This window comes from Halichoeres trimaculatus, unplaced genomic scaffold (genome assembly GCF_033239565.1).
Source record: "Halichoeres trimaculatus isolate MK-OKI-2021-1 unplaced genomic scaffold, fHalTri1.1 fHalTri1_scaffold_1, whole genome shotgun sequence".
Lineage (NCBI taxonomy): Eukaryota > Metazoa > Chordata > Actinopteri > Labriformes > Labridae > Halichoeres > Halichoeres trimaculatus.
This window is the reverse complement of record NW_027437179.1, coordinates 20,323,586-20,347,203: the sequence shown is the minus strand read 5'-3', so window position 1 is coordinate 20,347,203 and position 23,618 is coordinate 20,323,586. Positions and strand designations below refer to the sequence as shown.

At 43.2% G+C, this 23,618-nt stretch overlaps 1 protein-coding gene across 4 annotated transcripts in view; it reads left to right on the top strand.

Moving 5' to 3' along the window:
* The window catches only part of plxna1b (plexin A1b), a 219,433-nt gene that overhangs the window by 65,120 nt on the left and 130,695 nt on the right, over window positions 1-23,618 (top strand). For all 4 annotated transcript variants that reach the window (XM_074679135.1, XM_074679116.1, XM_074679125.1 and 1 more), the window contains exon 3: window positions 22-204. In XM_074679135.1, the coding sequence (XP_074535236.1) occupies window positions 22-204 (183 nt within the window). The remainder of the gene's footprint in view (window positions 1-21; window positions 205-23,618) is intronic.

The window sequence follows — 23,618 nt, the reverse complement described above, 5'->3', positions numbered from 1 at the left end:
TTCCTTCCTCTCTTCCACCAGCCACTTCAGATTGACGATAACTTCTGCGGCCAGGACTTTAACCAGCCTCTGGGAGGAACCAGCACCATCGAGGGCATCCCGCTGTTCATCGACAAAGACGATGGAATGACCTCTGTGGCTGCGTATGACTACCGTGGAAACACTGTGGCCTTTGTTGGGACACGTAACGGAAAACTAAAGAAGGTAGGACATCTTTCTAAATGCTGCTCTTCTTCATCCAAGTAAAACGAGCAGGTTATTGAATTTAGCTTTTTAGCATGTGTGGAGTTGCTGATGTGTCATTGTTTTACTTTTCTGTATGGACAGTATCATTTTAGACTTGACTGGTGTCTCCCTTCTAAAGTGAGCCTGCAGTGTCATTATGCTGCAAACAAAGCACTTTGTGAGCACTTTTTTTTCACTTGGATTAAATGCAGTCCGCTCAGTGGTAGTCATTTCCAACACGATTTTCAAGTGCCTCTTTAAAACCTGTTCGTTTAACAAGCAATCTGTGGCGACTCTCTAATCGATTGTCATGGTAGTCACGTCAGATATAAAATGTTACTGCTGTGTCTTAACACCGCACAGCGCCTCGCCTCTGGTTTTAAGGGACTGCTTTGGGTCAGTGTTAGAGCTTTGACGGCTGGATGCCTGTTTTCTCTGATCAGTGTGGTGGGGTTTAAGGAGACAGAGTGGTTGTCGTCTAATTTTTACTTTGTCCTTTAATTTGACTTTATCATATAGTTTTGCAAAGCATTACAGGAATGAGTTTCCTCTTTAAATTTGTTGTTTGACAAGCTGCAGGAATGTTAATAATTGCCATAGTGTTGCTATATAATGTAATCCCCATACGCGTCTTTGCAGCGGGGTTGCTGTTGTAGCTGTTGCTATTTGACATGTCTTTGTGTGTGTGTTAGTGTGTGTTTGTGTGTGTATCCAGTCTATGAAGGACAGAGCTTGCGGGGTAAATGGAAGCTCATTAGAATTCACCCCATTTCCCTGCACACTGCTCAGGACCTGTCATCCATTCAATATTATGAATGTATAATCAGCCTGTGTGTTTGTGCGCTGAAAATGTGTGTTTGTGTATGCAAGCAGTGTTTGTGTGTTTGTCACTCACAACACCCATAATACCACGCGTGCTTGTGATGGCATGGATTTCTGTGCGTGTGAGTGTGTGTTTGTGTTTATGGAGGAGCACGAGACAACAAACAATACAATGTTGACTAAGATTCAGGGCTGTGCATTTGTCAAAGTGACATCCATTCACTTAGCCTGGCAGAGTCCTTTTATTTATTTAGCTGTCGTCACATGTCTCCTGTGCTGTTTGGGCATCTGTGTGTGAACTGTGTGCGTCACATGGGAAAGCATTGCCACAGTAGGCTGATGAGGTGTGTGTGTGTGTGTGTGTGTGTGTGTTTGTTTTTACGTGTTGCTTTTAACAACAGAGCCAAAAGAGCCTGCAGTTCTTTTTGGCTGTCTCCTGTTCCAAAGAGAAAAAAAAAATCCAACACAATAATAATTCTGGTCTTGGAAAATATTCAATTTGCATAGAAAGAACAATATCTAAAACATGACACTGAGATTCAGAGAGACTCGCAGCAGTGCCAATTTGAATCCTCTTATGAAGAAGAACCAAATGAAAAACTTGATAGTTATAAAAAAGGAAAGAGAAAAAGTAATAAAGCGACAGATGAAGAAAAATGGAAAAAAGAGCAACAGAATTAAACGCCTCTGATAAAAGATTCTTGTCTCTAGTGTAGACTTGCATCCTCCTCTTCCGAGTTTTTGCAGGGTCAGTTTCTATTTGGGTTTCATAATTTATTTTGATCTAACTTTTATTTATCGAGATTTTAATCTTTTTAAGAGTGTCCTGGCCCACAGGATGAAGTAAAACATTTGAGCTGTTAGGATGACTATCTCCAGGTTTTTCAGTTCCATGTCGAACATGTTGCTATGATGGTGAGGTCAGCTCTAGATGGAAAGTGTCCCTGAGGATGAGAAATGGGAGAGGGACAGAAACTGGGAGATTATTACCAGGACTCTGTAAGGTGTTACTGTTATATATAATATTTTGTGTAAAGAATCTCCTTATTAGCCACTTTGCTTAACTCTGAACCCTTTGAAATCTTGTGTTTTCTACGCTCGGTCTATTTTTAACCGGCTCTTTTTGCTCAAGGTTGTCCCAAGCAACAAGGCGATGGCACAAACAACATACTTAATGCACTAATGAAGTCCCTCTGTGCTCTGCTCGCACACACACACACACACACACACACACACACACACACGCACACACACACACACACACACACACACACACACACACACACACACACACACACACACACACACACACACACACACACACACACACAGGGGAAGCTTTTCCTAATGACTCCTGGTTTGATGGGACAGAGATAGGAGAGAAACAGGGAGAGGAAGGGAGATAGATTAAGATTAAGCAGAAAAGAGGCGGAGAAGAGCAGGAAGTGATGAACGGAGGTGATGTCCACTGCTGTGATTAACTCATTCCAGCGGTCGTCTGGACCTTTTTGTGGTCAAGGACACAGCAGTGACCTGACAATCTGCAGCATTAATATTTAGGATTAAAAGCCTCCTTTCCCTTCCCCTGTTTCATTCCATCCTTCTATTCAGACAGATCATCTTCCTCTCCTCTCTGGATTGCCGTCCTGTCTTAAGCCGGGCATACACTATGGGATATTTTAAATCGTTTCACTCAGCTCTATCTCAAACTGCACGACTTGATCGCTGAGTTCAAAAGTTCGCAGCCCACGAATCATGTTCTCACACTATACGACCCAATTCTCTGATGCGAGTTCACTGCTCACACTATACGTCCACACGACAGACTCCGTATCCTTCTCCTTCTATGGTGTTTGGGAGCTGGACTCTTGTATCCAGCTCTGCAACATCAAAAAGGAGGAGAAGAAAAACCCAGAAGTGGGAGACGCACACCGAAGATGCTCAACAAAAAAAACTGACTGCCTCGCCAATTTGTGCCATTCTATGTAGGGACACAAAAAAAGGCGTATGGACTGAGAATTGGCTGGAAAAATGTGATGAATACCATCTCTAAATTCCTCAGTGGGAACAGAAAGTAAGCAGCAACAGTTAGATTGAACTTCAGACCAACTTCTAGATGTAACTTCAGAGATCTGGCATGCTCTATACGAGAGATTGAGGCAGGTCAGCTCGTGGTACTGCTCCTATTGTGCGTTACTTTCATGAGGAGCGATCAGTATTTTAAACATGTTGGATTTTCTTGCGGTCAACGTATTTGTGACATTGTGAGGTGTCTTTCTCTTCGCGTTACCCCCACGTATACTACACAAAGCACGACACACAATTGAGCTGAAATTCGTCCTGATCCAAAAAGTAGCCACATGAGTGGCAGATCGTCTCAAAACGAGTCGACAATCACACAGTGTCTGCCCAGCTTTAAGGAACACACCATCTCTCAGTGAAAACAGTGGCAGATGGGCGTCCTAAGGAGACACTGATTCACTGATTTGGGCGATTCTCTCAGCCACTTCTGCATTTTAAGGCGCTGTTGAACACTGACAATGAAAGGGCACTCACCATGACCCACACACACTTGTGAGCTCGCACACACACTCAGTAGGTGGCCTGAGGACAAAGGAGAGGGTCCTGGTCAATAATCCAATAACTATTAAAAGTGCTTGTTTTTGATACTACACACAGACTCGTCAGGATTCCTCAGCTGCGCCCTCCACCGGGAGCAGATTCAGGCCATCTGCTGTGTGTGTGTGGCCAGGTGGTTAGAGCCCCCGGTGCCTGGTGTTTGCCCACTGTGGCCGTGCCAGGCTCAGGTGGGCGCGGTGGGGAGTTGCTGCTTATTGCCTATTCATCTGATTGAGGCTTCAATAAAGCAAACACATCAGCAGGAGGGAGAGTTACACCAGCTTTCAAGACTGGTTCAAAAAATAGAAGAAATACAGGAAAGTGTTTAAAAGCAGAACTCCATGAACTAACTGTTTAGAGTGAGTGAGAAAGTTCATCAGCACAGATAACAGCTCTGAGAAACAGGGTTCAGAAAGCTGAAGATAACATGACAGACCACTGCATTAGCCAGTTTCCTTAAACTGATTAGTATCTGCTCTGCTGAGGGGTCCTTAAGTGAGAAAGCTGACTTAACTTCCAAAGGATGAGAGCATGACGACATCAGTCTTCAGTTAATGATCTAAACATTAAGCGCTAAAGTAGATCCGATGTGTAGCAGCTGCTTGCTACAAACAGTAGTTTTATATAAACATAGATACAGAATCTGTTTGGTTGGTTGTTGGTTTTACTCAAACTTGAAGCTGTGGACTACATCAAATGAAGTTTGGCATTATAAAGTCAAAGCAATCAGAGGTTTGAATTGATCTTTTTCCTATATTTAGATTCAAGCTTTGCCCAAACTGATTTCTCTGATATATCTAATAAGGAAAAGATTGTTCGTCAAAACATCTGTGACTTATCTAAAACAGCTTGAGAGATGACTTCTCGATGGTTTTTGATGTTTCACCGATTTGAGAATTTAATTCTCATCCTTCCAGGAGTTAAAACTAATAGTATGTCCCAAATCGCATACTTCCATACTCAAATACTCAAAATTTTGAGTGTACTGCGTCAAAATGAAAAACAGTATGCATAGTATGCGAAAAATGAGTATGCAAAAGTACCCGGATGATGTACTCAAATTGGCCCGAATTTTGAGTATGCAGCTGTGGACACTCAACGAACTTCATTTCCTCCTCTGGCAGCAATGGCGGAAGAGAGCTGTGGCTGTTCGCTCAACACGGTAAAAATACAAATAAATAATACATACCGGGACATCTTCAGCAGGTAGGAGGAGGAGGAGATGTTGGCGCCAATTACAGCGTAGCAAAGCGCGAGTGAAATTTATTGTAATTACAATGAAAGATAGTGAGATCTTGATATTTTGATCGTGTTATTAGCTGTGTTTAATATACTACTAAAAAGGCTTTGAAAATTTGCGGGCAAATAGTGGCGGTATTTGGCGGAAATGTGCTGGAAGCCGGTCACAATTAGATGTAGAAGAAGAAGAGGTCGACATCATGTCGTCATTTCCGGTAAGTATGCGATTTGAGACAGCACTACACCCTCAAAACTCGCACACTAAGCCAGTGAGTATGTAGTATGCTTAGTACACTCAATTTGAAAATTTTGAGTACACAGTATGGAAGTATGCGATTTGAGACACACCTAAAGTGACAGTTTATCGTTTCTGTGTGTCGCCGCATTCTAGTGGCGATGCTTGTGTCGCCATCAAGAGAGTGTGTCACAACCTAATTCAGTGATGAATGTTATTCTAGTGGTGATTAATGCTAGCCGGACAAAGTCCCCTGTGTTTGCATGGGTGTGTATGTGTGTTTGTGAGTGTGTGTGTGTGTGTTTGTGTGAAATGTGCCTGTGGTTTGCCTTCTAATGTCCCCGTCCACCTCCCAGCTTTTACAGAGAAGACCTCCACCCAGAGAGGAAGACGTCAACACGCTGTGGAAACACACAGACTTCAGTTGACCTGAAGGTGTAGACAGGAAGGAGTTATAAAGGAAGAAGTGTGTGAGTGTGTGTAAAGGAAATGTGTGTGTCTTTATGTATGAAAGTGTGTCTGTTTCATAAGATACCAAAATGAAATTCCTTATCAGAAAATTTGACACAGTGACTGTTTTTCATGCAAGAGTGTGTTTTTATGTCGTCATTCAGCTGAAGCACGAGTTGTTTGGCCTGGGCAGCTGCACAGAGGACGGCTTTGTGCGGGCGTTTGCTTGCCCTCGGTCATTAGTTCACACAACTGCACTCAGTCACACACAAACACGAATGTAGAGCGGCTGAGAGAGAAAAAGAGAGACAAGGGAAAGTGGAGATTTAGCTAATAATGGAAGGGATCAGATACGGTAGCAGGAACAGAAGTTCAGAGAAAATAGATGATTTACTCTTTACATTTGACACTCAGTTTTTCCACTTAATTTAGCCCATTCCCGAAGCGCCATCAGTCATCTAATCTTATCAGGATGTTCCCAAATTAACAGCAAAATGTGTCCTTTTTCCCTCTCAGTCCAGCCTTTAAACAGCCTTTTCCAATTACACACAGCTCAGTTCAGCTATAATGTGGCTGTGACAAGCCAAGCATATACAGCATATCTCTCCCTCCACAAAAAACCCTCTGTGAGAAAGCGACCTAGCATGAAATCAACTCTCTGAAAGGAGCCAGCCGGCCAGCTAGCCTCCTACACCGTGGACGGATGCTTTCTTAGCCTGGCATCTCCAACAGGTGTGAGGAAACAGCACATATTTCTCAGATCTCCTAGAAAGTGTGCACGCACAAGCCCTCTTTAAGTTATGTGGATATCAATTATCTTCCTCCCATCTGTTGGTGTGTCCTCTTGTGTGGTACACTCAACCTGACAAAGCACACAGCACGTCCCCGTGGACCCACACTTACACAGATGCAGATATTTATACACACACTGAAGACTTGGGGTGCAGAATTTCTCACAGAAGAAATAAGATGCATGTGCGACTTCAGGCCCCAAGCTCAGCCTTTTCTACAACCCTGCAGACTGCTGGATATTATCCACTCTAAGTGGAATCTATAACAGTCCTTCTGTGTGAAATAGCTACTGTAAAACCACAGTTATGAATTAGTTACAGAATCCATCCACACAGGCCTCTGTGTCTGCTCTCTCTGTTTCATCTGCTGCTCACATATTCTCTTTCCACTGTCTCTGTCTCAGTCTGTGATCAAAGATTCTTCTCCCTGATAATAGTTGAATGTTCCATGTGTGTGTGTGTGTGTAGGGGTGTGGGTGTGTATGAAAATGAGATGTAGAGATCTCTTTTTTTCTCTAATCATTTTCTCTCATTAAAGAGAAAGTCAAAACACACACACATACACACTCTCACACACACACATACACACTCACACACACATGTAGGGAAAAGATGGCTAAATGTTTATACATGTCAGAAGTTTGCAAAGTATCTCACATACATATTCAGGTCTGAGAAATGGGGTACAGCACTCAGGCTGAGTGGAGACAGTAATGAGGAGGAGTCCTGAAAGATTTAATGCCATCGTTTTGCCTTCACACAACCCCCCCAAACACACACACACACACATACGTTGTGAGTCCTCCCACACACTCTCATTAAGCGAGGATCTCTAACTTCACACCTTTATCCAACGTCTCCTCTGCCACAACGATCCTACCTTGTCTGCCTGGCTCAGGCCACATTAGGCCACAGTTTCCTCTTTTTCTATCAAGTAGCAACTATTAACCAGCAATTTCACTTCAGTGCAGAAATGTTGGAAGATAATCTCTTTTCGAGTACAGGATAAGTTACAGTTTGCTCCCGTGTTAGCTAACGCCATTGATGAGAACAGTTCAGTCCTTCATAATCTCTGTGCTAATGCACTTTAGCCGAGCCCAACAGCGTGTGACTGCGCCGCATGGCTCTCATTCACTACCTCTGCGTTGCACATTCTAATTCGCTACTACCAGGGGTTAATGAGGCAAAGTGAGAAGAGGGTGAGAAAGAGAGGGGGAAAAGAAAGCCGGGAGAAAAGGAGGCAGAAGGAAAAGAAAGAGCGAGGCAGATGAATAATAAATGTACCATGCTAGAATCCATTTTTAAGGGAAGATTAGAGGAGTCTGGATGCAAGCTGGGATGCTCACATGATCCAAGTGAGGACTAGGCCAGCCTGTTTCTAGGTCATCTCTATTAGACATCTCGGGATGGAACATCAAAGAAACTCTGCTTTTGGTATCATATGTGTGCGCAAAGTTACACATGCTTTTTGCTATTTTAGAATCTCATCAGTTTTACTTTAATCTTGATGTATAATGCCTATGAGAACTTAAGAGACAAGGTTGATGCTGTAGGTACATTTTTATCAGCCTAAGATGAGAATTTGTGTCTGTGAGGGCCACAGTATTGTAATGTTAAAATAATCTGATTGTTTCTTCTAGAAATAGCTGAAACCAAAGACCCCTCTGATACCAATGTTCACATTTAACTGGTGAGAAATATAAACACTGATGCCAGCTTAGCCTGGCAATCAGTGTTTATATTTCCATTGCAACACAATGATTTACATAAATTAGCCCAATGAAGGAGTTTTATTTTTGAAGTTTAGTATCTATCCATTTATGGGCACAATTGTAGATTTGAGGGACATTTCTGCTGTATTTTCTGCCTGTAGAGAGGAAAGTTGTTGTTAAAAAAAGGGGGATTTAGTGGACTGGTATAGTCTGCCCATGCCAGCTGATACAGCCAACAGCACACCTGGTAGATGGCACACTGCCAAGGCTCCATGGATACACTCAATACTAGCAAAACACACGACCACAGCTACACACACGCATACTGCCACCAGAAGGGTTGCCATATCTCAGGCTAACAAGCCAAAACGAGCACATTCATGCAGGTATATACAAACCTGGACACACACTGGGGCTCGTTGGACGGCGGCACGGTGTCCAGAGGGTTGGGCATGAGTGGCACAGCGGGCGCAGATCACCTTTGGCTCACAGTGGCTGTTTCTCACAAACACACACACACACACACACACACACACTGAACACTCACACAAACGTCTCACACACTCGTTTCCTTGCAATTAAGCCCAGCAGCTCTCAGTATACGCCTTGGCTTAGAGGAGGCTGTCTTCAGATGGCTGTGCAGCTCTCCACAATCCCTCCACAACCAAACAATTCTTTAGCGGTAAAGTGGCAGGAGTGATTGACTGTTTGCAGAGAGAACGGCTGAAATTGGGACAACACACAGCTCGTCTGTGCTTCCTTTAAGTCTCTGTAAATCCCAGGATGTGAGGGGCTTCTCCGTCTCTGTTACACCAAATGAAGGGTGTAAATATCAAATTAGTTAATCTGCTGTGAAGAACGTAGACAGAGCTGGATACACATGTGCTCACATACTGGTACACTCCTATGGGAAGCGACTGCAGCGGGCTTATCAGATTACCCATTGCAGGCTAATAGATTCTTAATAGATTGTTTTTGATTAGCTCCTCTGTTTCAGTGGCGGTAAGATGATTAACGTTTGTGCGAATAAAAACAAATTCACGTTTTTATTTACCGGCAAACAGTTGCTCACAGAGTTTCATTTGTGAACAGAAAATGTGATTACTGCACTTGTTTGTGAGTGTGTTGTTACAAGTGTGCGGTCACATGGCTGTCATATGCTTTGGGTGCATTTCAGGGCCATGGTGCTCAGACTGGACCTCTCCCTCTTTGTCACACACACAGACACAAAATACCCGTGAGACACACACACACACACACACACACACACACACACACACACACACACACACACACACACGCAAAAGTGCACAGCTCCCTACACTCATGCTTCTCACAGCATGTAAGCGTCTCCCGTCGTCTTACTAATTACCCCCCCATCCCGCGCCTCCTGGAGGGAAGAGGCTTCAGTCTGCGCCCTTGTCACAACGTTAGCTTGCGCAATAACTTGCCCCCAGCCTCCCTGTTTACAGCCTGCTTGCCTCCTGACCACTGCTAGCCATATTCCACTGACCCTGTTGCTAATCCTGTTAGCGTACGAGTTGGTGATAGCCGAGCAGAGAGCAAATCCCTCATGCTGGTCTGATGCCCTCTGGCCAGTCTTTTAGCGTAAGATTTGGCTAAAGTGAACTTACTTGAGTTTCTTTGGCTCATTTGTTATTAGTTCCTGTGTGCAGGTCAGCAAGTCCACTCTAATTACAGAGCTGAGATTTAATTAAGTGCTAATTAAGAGCAGTAACTGTTTTCCTAGCTTCTTGTTTTAAGTGTTAGCAGAGCTAGCAGAGGAACAGCTAATGGCTCTATTATTGGTGCAGCTGACCTTGTGGCTTTACCATTTCCATCTGCTAAGCCCTTAAAAATGAAGAATTAGGCGTTTAAGAGAAGGCTCACTGGGCACAGAGTGTAATTCACTTTCTCACTGTGGGTTATTTCTTTTCACCGCCTCTCTCTCTTTTCCAATTTCCCTGCGCCGCTCCCTCTCTCTTCCCCAATCCAGAGTCTCTCATGTCTAAGAGACGGAGAGATCTCATCGCCTCCTCTTCATAGTAAAATATTTATCCATCCTTTCCTTTGGTTCAAATGTTTCAAACTGATGGAGTCTTTAATTAGTCATGTATGCATCTATCTCTCTTCTTCCTGTCTGTCTTCACTTCTCCTCTTTTTCTTCACCCAGCCCCTCTCTTTTTCTCTCTTTGATTCACTCACACTATTGCTCCTCTCTTTCTGCTCCTCTATTTCTGCTCCTCTCTTTTCTCCATGGAATTAGTCATTAGCTGACTGACTGAGCTGATTGCATCTATTCCCAAGGCTAGCGTTTGTTTATGCATCTTCTTTCTTTTACTCCTTCCCTTCGTCCTTCTCTCTTTTTCTTTTTTCTCCACCCATCCTTTTGTGTCTTTACCTGTCCTCCTTCCTATCACTCCACTTTGCTCTTGAATGATCCTGGCCACAAACACGCTTGGTGTCGGTGAAATTAGCAAACCACACAGCCACTCCCAACAGCCTCCTCTATACCTTCTCCATAACATTAATTGCACGGTCTCGTTCTAAATTGGCTAACACCAATTAAGCCCTCACTATTATATTTAATTGCTCGTTTAGCTTGGCCACTCTTCGATTGCTGCGTCTCTTTGGGAGATGCTTTAGCTGGCCTGTAACAGCACATGTGGCCATTTCGGAGGCCGTTTCCTCCTCCCCATGGGTTTTACAATAGTCTGGCCAACGACTGATGCTGCCAAGCCAAGATGGAAGAGTGTGTGTGTGTGTGTGTGTGGGTCTGCGTGTGTGTTGTGTGGTGTAATTGTGTGTGTGTGTGTGTGTGTGTGTGTGTGTTTGTTGGAGACGCAGTACAATGGCATGGGGAGAGATATTTTACCCATCCTCACACCAGTCTCCTTGTCTGCTCCTCTGTCCATGTGTTGCTGGTGGATTAAGCTAATTAAAGCACCGCAAACAGGGTCCCTAGGGAGAGGCTACACACACACACACACACACACACACACACACACACACACACACTTGCACACACTTGCACACACACACACACACACGTTTTGCCATACATGCTCTCATTAACAAATGCAAGCACACAGGCGCAGACAATAGAAAGAACAAGTAAGGAACATGAGAACATGTGCGCACACACACACAAACACACACACACACACACACACACTCACACAAACACGCACACACACAGACATGTGCCACACATTTGTAGCAGGTTGTGTTTTTGAGTATAAGGACACTATACGTTGCAGTGATGGTCTTTATGTAGTCTACATCATATAAATACACATTGCCTTGCGTTGTTTTCAGTGACTTAATCAGGTTTTTGTGCTGATTAAATTCTCTTTCATTTTGCTTTTAGTAAAGAATGGAACCAAGCCCTGACAACCTCACCTGAAATCCATTATCCCCCTTCCTTTGAACCCTTTTTCAGTCCGCGCTCACTCCAAGCTTCAGCCGGAGGACTCCCAGCTATGTGTTATCATCCATAAGAGGCTTGTGCTGTCTATTTATGGGTCACTGGCAGAGAACTGGTGGCCCAGAAATAACAGCACACCCTCTCAGTTCAGCCCTGTCTTATTTGTGTGTGTGATCTAAGTTCAGAGTTAATCGTTGCTGTAGAGTTGGAGCATTCATGCCTCCATGCAGATGTGAACCAGCATTCATTGGGCTTTCCCGCCCATATTCTGTGTTTGGTCGGTGCTGAGGCTGTAACATAAAGAACGTCCCAGGGACGTAAAAGAAATGGTTGTAGCAGATGAAAGAAATCACAGAGGACAGAAGGAACCCATTCATCCGGCCACAGACAGGAAGAGAAGGAATGCTGTTTCACTTGGTAGGAATTCTTCCGGATGTTTCTGCTTTCAGGATATTGGCTCTGTCCCTGGAAAACTGCCTGCTTCGAGGGGAACCTATTGGATTACTGATAACCTTGGAATGGATAGGGCCAGCACAGAGGGTGTTTATGAGAGGCAGGCGGGGGGGCAGCAGTAGTGATAGCTGTGAGTGTTTCTCATGTACTTTATTTTACTCTTCTGTTCCTCGTCCTCTCACTCAGGAGCTCTTCCTTCTGTCTCTTGTTGTGAAATCAATAAAACGCTGATAAATCGACCTTACCTTCCGTGTTCCCTTCATATTGCATTTGCTGTCCTGCGATGTGAAGAGGCCATGTCTTTGGACTGCACTGTTGCCCCTGTGAGAGCCCCGTTTTATTATTGTGCCGAGGATATCTGAGGGGTTTGAGCACACAACAATAAACACAGTCACAGCCGAGCACACACAAGCACACACCCAATAATAAGGCTCCAATAACATAGGGGTCTTTACTCCAAGTCGTCTTCAAATCCCCCAGTGGCGGGCCTGCTCCTCGGTTGCTATGGCAACAGTAGTCAGGGCAGCCATGGCTGGTGATAGTGAGGAAGAGGAAGGATGAGAGAGAATGGGAGAGAAAAAGGGAGACAGGCGCAGGGAGCATTGATGTTTGTGGTGCAGTCAGGGGATTTAAACACAGCCACAGCGTTGAAACTGGGTTGCAGCGATGTTGCTGAAACGATCGAGCCGTTTACGGCTGCAGCAGCAGCAGTGCAGTGCTGGGAACGCAGCTTCAACTGGGGTTGGAAATAAGTGGGCTTGTAGGTCATGTTTACCCCTGTGTGTGTATTCGTGTGTGTGTGTGTATGGGGGGGTAGAGTAAGAGAGAGTACAGACAGACGTGTGGGAGAAACAGAGAGAGCTGAAACTGCAGAGGCAGCACACTCTCTCATTAACTCCCTCGACATGTTGGTTCTGTCTTCGTGTCTGTGCACTGGCAGATGAGCTCTGTGTTTGTGAGGACATGCTCAACCATGCACAACACAGGGACTGTGAACAGCCTTCAGTCTCCACTCTGTTACTTTCATACTACATCTCCTGGAAAGACCACTGAAGAACTTTGACTCGACAGAAGAATTGGTTCACATGGTATAAATATACCTATTTGAATATAAGACTTGTTAGAATAGAATAGAAAATACTTTATTTATCCCCGAGGGGAAATTCAGGAGTCACAGCACCAGTAGAAGAAAACCAAAGTTAGAAAGTGTACAGTGCAAAAAGGTCCATTAGAAAATAGATGCTGACAGCTTGTCCATCATTCTACAGTTCAGCCAGCCTCCACCTCCACAGGGTCCAGGACTGAGCTTCTTCAGCAGTCTGTTCAGTCTCTGTCTCCTGGATCCTGTCTGCTCACAGCAGGTGAAGCTCTCCAAATGTAGTGTTGGTGTTCAGTGATAGCTCCGTTAGCCATGTCTGTGAATAGCATGATGCTACTCTGCCCTCTGATATTCCCTCTGTTGCTGGGTTAGCACAGCTAGCTTGTCCATTTTGGAGATAGATCTTATGTTCCCAATAATGATGGACGAAAGGACAGGTCAATGTTGTTTCTTCTTAGCTCACACCTGAGTACCAGCACCCGTCCCCACCTCCTTCTCCTCACCTTGTGGGAAAACATCAGGCCTTGCACCAGTTAGCCATGGTTACATGAAGGATCTCCAGACAAACACAGGAGCAAAATATTAAAGATATCACTGAAGACGTAACCAGTTTAGTGTCTGTGACCGACAAATGAGCCAAACAAAGTAATGATCAACTACAAATACAAAGATGACAAAAAAGAGACAAAAAATTACAAGAAACAAACAAACAAAGAGAGAGCTGCCACAACAGGCAGACACAACCAACAGGGTGGCGCCTAGCAAAAAAAATTGAGTATAATGTAATATTTCATGACATAGACTTGAACTTGGCTTGCTTCAGTGTTGATTTCCTCTCTCTGCATATGGATTTTGGTTATCTGAAGCTGTCTTAACCTCTCTGCCTTCTATCCTGCTCACAGTGCAGTAGCAGGTTTGGTTGCTGTTCAGCTGACAGACCATTACCATGGCCAGAGAGATGGAAAAAGAATTACAGAAATGGTTCTGCAGGGGGATCTTTTCTCTCTTCTCCCTATATACAGTGCAGCAGACACAGGATGCACAGCAAACAGGCAGTTAGTGTCAGGACTCGGATGGAAAATCCATAGTTTCATTACAGGCCCAGTGGTATGAATGTGGCCGCGAGGCGACCGGAGCTCTATCATAGGCCCTACGGGAGCCAAAATGGCCGCATTTAGCAATGCAGTGGAGTGAGGAGGAGGCGAGAGGGTCAAGGCTGCCGCTGGGAATGAAGTGTGTTAGGAAGCCGGAGAAAAGCAGACGGATAAAGTTCATGTGCAGTAACTGGCACAGCTGCAGCCGGACCCTGTTCACCCTGTCTGCCTACGCTGTGTGAGCGTGTCGATAGGATTTGACATTAGTGCTGTGGGTTACAACATAATGGCATTTATCACACAGGTCCTCCACTGTATTTCCTACTGGGTTTATATAACATACACAATCCTTTCTTTAGACAAAATTCAGTGGCCACAGTGACAGCCTCTGTTACTTAACAGATTTAAAGTTGCCTTTGATCAAACTGGGGTATGTTGAATCAGCGCAGCTTTTAGTGACATTTGTTATGCTACTGGTGTGTTTTTAAGTACACGTTTTAACACAATGGAAAAAAATGAAATCTTGTGAAGTGTTTTTGTCTTATTTTCAGTAGAAAATGTCTTTTTAGACTCCATGAGCCACATTCAACTGATCAGTCCAGAAAAAACATCTTATTTCAGGTTATTTAAAGAGAAAAACAAGACCTAAATTTCTTATGACAAGTACAAAAAAATCTGCCAATGGGACAAGAGAAAAAATTACTTATAAGACATTATTCTAGTTTTAAGTAAATTTTCAAGCAATTTTTTCTTCTTCCATTGGCAGATTTTTTTCATTTCTTACGAGCAATTCAGACCTCATTTTTGTCTTTAAATAACTTGAAACAAAACCTTTTTCTAAGCTGACCAGTTGAATGTGGCCCATATCAAGTATAACAAGACAATTTTTACTCAAAATGACTGAAAATACTATAGACACAGGTATCTTTTAACGCTCTTAAACCCTCCCTAACAGGATACTGAAGGTGTCAAACATGGATTCTTCTGACACACATCATTAGTGGCTTTTTCATGCTCACACACACTTCTTCTCATGTCAGTCACTAAATATCAAAGAACACATTGAAGTCACAGAGCCACTTAGAGTTATTGGAAAGGGCCTGAGGTGAGTTAATCTGAGAAAAGGTAGCGTTCAGGAGCTCCTGGCGATTGTTTGCCCCTCTGGGTGATTAGAGTTAAGAGGCAGGCTTTAAGGGAAATGAGCTTTCGATTGGACCTTCTGATAAAGAGGTAGGATTGTAATTGTTAGCGACCTCTAGGAAAAGAAAGTAAAGATCAGGTGAGACGTATTGTCCGCAGTAATGTGGATTGATTGGAAATTGTTTATTTGCTGGGAGTCCAAAGTCTGCACAAAGCTTAAAGAGTAGGAAATGATTCGATTTCTTCTTTTTCCCTCTTCCTTCCTCGTTTTGCATCTGGCTATAAACAAAAAGTCTAGCCTAAAACCTCTGGGAAGGCCTAAATCCAAAACTAAGTTGCAAGAATTCCTATAATGAATGGGTTCTTGTTTTGCACCTCGTGTTTTCTCCTCTATTTATTTTTTGCCTGTATGCAACATTTCACATGATCAACTAACCACTCTGGCTCCATCTCATCATCCATCCCTCCCTCCATCCTTCCATCCATCTCCCCTCCCTCCCCCGGTCTGTGCTTTCCCCTCATGAACTGACAGCTGTATTTTTGTCACACTCTCTAACCAGATGATATAATGTCATACCTTGGAAAAACAACCTGATTCCTCTGAGGATGAGTTGAGTGAGGGATTACAGAGGAGCGCTGTGGCAGAGGATAGGCAGCACACACTCAGACACACACACACACACACACACACACACAGAGTCATGCACAGACATACACACACATGCACACACTTAATCAGACTGATTGCTTGCGGCTCTGACTCCTCTCATTGCATCATCTCTCTAATGCATCGAGCCTTCTGCGTGTGTGAGTGTGTGCGTGTGTGTGTGTGTGTGTGTGTGCAGCAGTTTATAATACAATGTCCTCAGTAGACTGGTAAAAGCCACACAGGGCACGTCCTGATGTTATGAAACCTTCGATGTTCACCAAAATGTGTGTTCGTGTGCTTGTTTATGGCCTTCTGATTCACATCCAGTTAAGTCCGTTAAGTCTGCGCGGGCCTTTATGTGTATATCATTTATCATGGTGGGACTCTCTTCAGAGCACATTTATATAGAGCCAATTTCATCAGCAGTCAAACCTGGCCTGCATCCTTCACTGAAACAGTTTGGGGATAAATAAATGGAGTATTGAATGACTGGATAGATGGATGAAATAGCTGAGCAAGTGAGTACGCAGCATTTAAAATGTGCAAACAAGTCTTTTTTTGTTCTGGAGCATTAAAAGATGCATATTTCTCTGTGCTGACTTAACAGTCGTACATCTTGTCTTGTCTCCCACCTCTTAGTTATAACACTCTTTGGAGACACACACAATCACTCACGCACGAGCATGGTGTGTAACTTGTTCTTCATTCTCATCTCCTCTCCTCAGAGAGTGTGCGTTGGAGCCAGGAGCAATGCAAATTGAGTAAAATGTTCCGGAAAGTGGCTTTTCCCACTGGGATTTCTCAACTCCAGCTCCGAGTTTGCACTCTGTGTGTGTTTGCGCATGTGGGTGTGTGTGAACATCAATTGTTCTGCATGTGCTTGAGTACATGAAAAGTGTGTTTGCCGGGATTTGTAAGTGTGTATTGTGAATCCTCTTCTCCCATGCTGCCAGTGGCTACACACCAGGTGACTTTAAGGCTGGAACAGAGAACAGAGGAGAGGAGCTTGTTGAAGAGGCAGACAATGAGGAAAATTAAGGTCACTGCTTTGTCAGACTTCACCAATTAGCTGCTGGAAAGGCCTGGCGAGCTGTTAATTTGACCACTGGGATCGATACGGAGGAAGAGAGTGGGAAGAGGGGGAGAACTATAGGAAGAATTAGAGAGGATGGTTTTTAGCTAGAGGGAGGAACTGCTGGCCTTTTCATTTCCATCTTATTTTCTTTATTTTGAAAGCATGTGATCTCACAGCCAGTGGGGACATAATTACTGTAAAAGCAATGTCTTTAGTCTTGCTTCCGAAGCAATAGTCTACACAGTATTGTGCCTGGAAACCAGAGAACTTAAAGCTAACACTAGGACAGGAGGATTTAGATACATGCTTTATTGTTATCCTGAGTCATGCTATAAAATCATGATGTTAGTGGGGAACATTTAATCTAAAATAAAACCTTTTCCCTTCCCTTCCCATCTGCATGGTGGTGCTAGTAACATGAATCTTGCACATTACCTTCAAATAGCATCTTTTATTTTTCAATCAGATTTAATGGTGGAGCATTCTGTGTTGATGCAAGTACTTTTGTATTACATATAATAAGTTTAACATCATTGAGGGCTATGTATCAGGAATATAACTAGACATTATGTAATTGTTAATAACGTCTCATCTTATGGTATTGTACTGCAGGGTATCATATCATATTTTGTTGTGTTGTAATGTAACGTTACAGATCACAACATACCGTAATGTGTGATATTGTAGTGTTGGGTTACTTAACGTAACATATTGTATTGTATTATAACCATTGACTGTATAAATAATGGACTTAGTCTCAGATTTTTGAAGCATATCGGCTATCACAGTTATATTGGAAGTGACCAGGGCTTTAGTACAGCCATAGGGCGCCCATCAGTCATGTGAGCTGTGCTGTATCTCTGATTGGGCGAGTTCGCAGTCTCAATATCCCCCCAACTGCAGGGTTATAAAAGAATTCACCCCCAGGTACAGTGTGTGCTGATAGTGAAATTAGTGATTCAGAACAAAGATAATTTTTGAGCCAGGCTTTAAACTAGGGATGTCCCGATATTACATTTACAGTTCCAATACAATATTGATACTGCAGCATTGAGTATTGGTGGATACGATATTAATCCGATACAATATCAGCATTAAACATGCATACTTTTATTACTTATTTTGTAGTATGTCTGTCATGTTAGAAAAGGCTTGATCAAGTGATATTCAAACAAAGATCAGTAGTCAGCAATAGTAGGTATGAGGAAAAACTGACCCATTTATTATTAACCAATGGGTAACAAAAACTGCTTATATCAGAGTGCATATAATCACTCCGATATAAGCAGTTTTTGTTACCCGGTTTTAGTTACCCGTAGATTTTAGATGAATTCCGATACGATAGCGATACTTGTTTTTTTTTGCTGATATCGGACCGATATCCGATATCAATATCGGACTGGGACACCTCAACTTTAAACACGTTCATTTCTGCTGTGGAAACTGCTTTTTCTGTCTTGGTGTGTATGTGACTCCCAGTACTTTTGGAGCCAGCCTCAAGCGTACACTCAAGAAACAGCAGATTGTAGCTCTTCTGCATTGTCTCATAGTCTTTGACTGGAGGTAGATTACAACCAGCATATTGTATCATTTCTTGCACAAAGGTTTATGTATTGACAGGTTATGCTACAGTATAATTAAAAAATGAAACGATACACTACATTACAATACGATATAACACAAAGTAACCTAACACAATTTAATGGGGAGCGGTGTAATGCAACATCATGCAATTTAATGTAACGTAGCGCAACATGTTTTATTGTAATGCAGTGTAATGTTACATACTGTCATGTTGTGTAATACTATATCATATCATAGCTTATCTTTTTTAACTTCAACTCTTCAAAGTCATCGTTTATGTCATTTTTGCCTTGGTTAGATTGGACAGTTGAAGAGAGAGGATGGAAAGAAAAGAGCAAAACATGACAAGCAGCAAAATCTGGGCCAGCAACAACCCTGATGAGTACTATACCCTCTGCACAAGGAGCGTGCACCAAAACCATGAGGTCAACCAGTGCCCCGGATAGCTTGAATTTTTGAGGTGCTCGTTTCTTATGACTTTGAGAATGAGCCCCTACAGGAAAATATGTTGCAAAAGAATTAATAAACAGGGAAACATTCAAACAGTCCAGCTCTTGTTAAAATTTTGACTTTCAGCTCTTTGCCAGAGTTAAACTCAGTGTCTTACTGTTTGAATTGTATTTAAAAAAAAGTCTTTCATTCGCTGCCAAGTTTCTTCATCTTTGAAGAACAGCGTCACATGCCCTCCATATGAGGGTGAATGAAGTTTACCTCTCGCTGAACTCACAGACTCAGTATGTTTTTCTGGCATAATCCGTGGCTCCCACCATGTCCGTTGCGGGGGTTGCATTGTGCTGCTTTGGATTTATTGCCCTCACTGTGTGCGTGTGTTTCTGTGTGTTTCTGTGTGTTTCTGTGCATGTGCGTGTAACCAGTTAGGGCGGACAGTGAAGCATTGCCCCCTCCACAAATGGACCGCAGAAGACCTACAGGTTGCACCATCTGCTTTGTGCATGTATGTGTTTTTGTGTGTGAGTGTGTGTGCGCCTTGTGACTTTTCTTTTCTGAATGAAAAGGTATTGTCTATTCAGAGTCTGTGACCTGGCCAAGAGCAATTTACACAAACACACACACACAAACAGAAGATTTATGCAGTGGCTGACTCAACAGACTTGGCATCGGAAAACTTGGAGGATGCAGAAGAGGAAGACAATGGGACTCTGATACTTAGCTTGACTGGAAACGACGCAAAACAGGAGGAAGAGGGAAGAGGGAGAAGGGAGAGGCAAGGAGGGAAACTTGGAAGAAAAGGCTGAAGGATTGGGAGGCTTCATGAAGACAGGAATGTGAATAGTTTTAGGCTTGAGGGAGGAAATGATGAAGATCGGGAACTAAACAACGTCACAGTCTCTCTTCAGCTAGAATGAGCAAACATCAACAAACAGATTCAAACCCAAAGAAATGTTTCACCTTTGAAACACAAATGATCATTTCAGCACAGCAGTATCGCATTTTAAGGACGCTGGCTACACTGCACACTTATGTCTACAGCTTTAAAAAGCATGCAGCACCATGAGACATATTTACATCCAACCCCTCCCTCGTCTCTACAGCTCCCCTGTGTCGTCTCCCAGGAGGAAACCAGCAAAGTGTGTGTTTTTAAACGCAAAGAGCGAGCAATACCATCTGTAACACGCACATTTCTGCAAAAAGGAATATAAGTCTAATTGAGCTTTTTAATTGTCCTCTAAATCCTGCTGAGCACCCATTCTGCTGTTGCTGCTGCTTATTGTGTGTGTGTGTGTGTGTGTGTGTGTGTGTGTGTGTGTGTGTGTGTGTGTGTGTGTGTGTGTGTGTGTGTGTGTGTGTGTGTGTGTCTGAGCTGTTGGGATGTGGAAAGTCCAGCTTATAAGTGGGGAGAGAAAGTGCACGAGCAGGCTCCTTCTGTGTATAATGAGATAATGGCAATGTGTGGTTAGCCTTTGAGGAATCTATTACCATGCTTTATGTGTTCGTAGCTTCCTAGAGTGTGTGTGAGACTGTGTTTGTGTGTATGTGTTACATTAGTTGAGAAGCAGGAAGAGGTGGGACTGAGGGTCATCTGCGCTTGGACTGATGCATTGTGTTGGCACTTTTTTTAACAGATGTAAAAGTGTGTGTGTGTGTAGTGTGTTTGTGCAGAGTAGAGATTGCACTAGATATTTTAATTGTCCGTCATTTTGTCGGGCAGCGTTGTAAACATTCCGACATAATAAACAACGATCCGTCAATATAAAAAACATTGATGCTGATACCTATGAATTCTTTACTTAAGCATGTCATTGCAAAAGCAACCAAAATACAACTTGCAACATTAATTATTGAGTGCAATTATATTACTTTCTGGGCATAAAGAGAAACTAATAGATTGATAATAGAAAATATTAATAATGATACCAACCCTGCTGTCTAGAGCTTTGTGAAGCAAAAAAAAATCGCTCTCACAAGAGGTGTAACACACTTTTTCAATTAAACAGAAAAACTTTGCCTTTGCCTTGCTTAAGAAAAGTTTGCCTTAGCTTAAAGAAAGTTAGAGGAGATCGGCATCAGGTTACGTGTCTCGGCCTCAGTCAGCCGATTCCTTGAGTCTGTTTTGACTTGATAGAGGCTGGAGTGTCGTTCTGCTGCTGCACTACAAACTGTAATGACTACTGCTGCTTCAGTAAACATTTGAAAGTTTGGAAACATTTCACCCAGTGAAGTCATGAACAGTCAGCACAACAACCTGCTTCACTAGAAGGAAATCCTGGAGCATGTGGTCCCAATGTACGGGAGAGGCGGTCCCAGAGTCGTAGTGGTCACCGATGGGCCCCAACACATCAACTCCATAGATCTTAAACTTGCTGTCAGCAACAACCTGTGACAACAACATGACAACAAAATACCTATTTGATTATGCACACTTGCCACCAAGTGGACAGGGGGTCGGCTGCAGGTGCTGTATGTAGGGATGGGTACCTTTCACGTTTGAAACGATACGGTTCTGATGCCCGATACCTGGCAATTGGTACTGGTACTCAACGGTACCACTTTTCAGTACTTTTTGTGTTTATGTGGTAAAAAATATTAATTTGATTAATGATAAAATATTAAAAAATTTTCAATTTAACATGTTTGTTTCTCAAAATATAACCTTGTAATGCTGTGTTCATGTCCAGCATGGAAAATTGCCTTCTCTTCCACTCCCTCACAGTCAGAAAGATGCATTTAGGTACCTAAACATGGTACCTTTTGGTTTTAGATGAATTGGTACCCGGTACTTTTGCCATAATTCGGTCGGTACCTATAAAAGTACCTAATTCGGTACCCATCTCTAGCTGTATGTGATTAATGAATGGTTGTGTGACAATGAAAGCTATGAATTGGATTATCTTAGGTTTTCCAATCCCTCAGAACAACGGCAACCTTTAGATGTTTCTTTCATTGCTCAAAAAAATCCCATCAAAGACGGGAATAACCAATTAACGTGACCGCTGGTGCAGAGATCTTATTGGTTGAATTTGTCCCGTTTCACTTTCAGTGCAGCTCACTTTGATTTGCGCTAACCTTATTCTGTGAATAACACATGATATGGATTTAACATAGACTGGATATTTAACTCCTTAAAGACTTCCAGGTAAGTCAGCACAGCTGGAGTGGAGTCATCAATATGTCTGTATTTGTGTGTGTGTGTGAGTCTGTGTGTGTCTGTGAATGAATTAGTAACACCACCTCCATCAGGCCTTGTTGCTTTGTGTGTTTGTTATTATAGACAGCTGAGAGAAAGTCACCTACGAGGAAGGATTTCCATAGACAACTTCCCTGTGCTCATACACACTTCCTGTTCTGTGTGTGTTGTGTGGGAGAGCGCGAGCGAGCAGGACGTGACAGGGCAGGATCAGCTGGCAGATGTTTGTGTGCGAGCGAGTTACAGAGAAACAATGAAGAGCACTGCTATAAAAAGCAATCTTGTGACAGTCCAGCGCACTCAGCTGACTGTCTGGAAACTTTTCGGTGCTTTCTTCCTCTCTCGCGCCTATTTTGGTCCAAGGGAAGCCATCCCACAAGTTAAGCAATTTCCGTGTGTGTGTGTGTGTGTGACATTGACAACACAAATTAACTGTGAGTTAATTTCACTTTGTTGCTCAGCAGCAGAGGTCTGACTGTATTTAAGCTCAGTGCCCTGCAGAAGCAGACAGAGACGGTTAGAAAGCAGACAGAAGAGGACGAGGAGACGAGATTTAATGCTCAGTGACACGTGTCAGAGGCTGCTTTGTCAGGGACTCTCCACAGACACTACGGGCGTTTCCTTAGATGTTGATGGCGGCGCACAGAATCCTGATGCCCATGCCATTTCTGATCAAGTGATGCAGCCAACACTGTCTGTGGTTTTATGTAGAAATATTTTGTTTGGACTTCTACCAGTTGAGTTAGAATTGAGCCTCAGGCAGAGAGGGAAGAGCAGTGTTTGGGTATTTTAGTTTGGGCAGACCTGATCTTTCAGGAGGCAAACATTGCTCATGTGTAAAGACACTGAACTGTCGGCTTTTGGAATCTTATTTTAAAGAAGAATCAAGAGTTCAAGAGCAAGTTTTTCACCCATCAATCTCTGTTCCAGGTTTGTTTCCTCTTAGTCCACCCTGACAACAGCTTGTGAAGACACTGATGAGACAGTGGGTCTCTTTTTACACATGTAGATAAAAAGTCAGAGCTGTAGATTCATCTTTCACGTCACTCCTCTTTCCCTCCTTTGTGTTCCTGGTTACCCTTTTAACCCCTCTCCCTAAGTGACACTCACTTTCTTCCTCCTCTGCTCTTTCAATCACTCTGTCATTCTTTCCTTCCTCTTTTCCTTGACCCTACCCCCCTGTATCCTCTTCCCTTCCTCCCTCACCTCTCTGTACCTCTATCGCGTCCTTCCTTGCTGACAGAGAGGAATGAGAGTTGAATCAGCTGGCCACCACTGTGGACAAACTCTGCTTTCTTTCCCTCTCTGTGTTTGCTTTTGTCTCTCAAACAGTCAAACAGCGCACAGAGAATATCTGT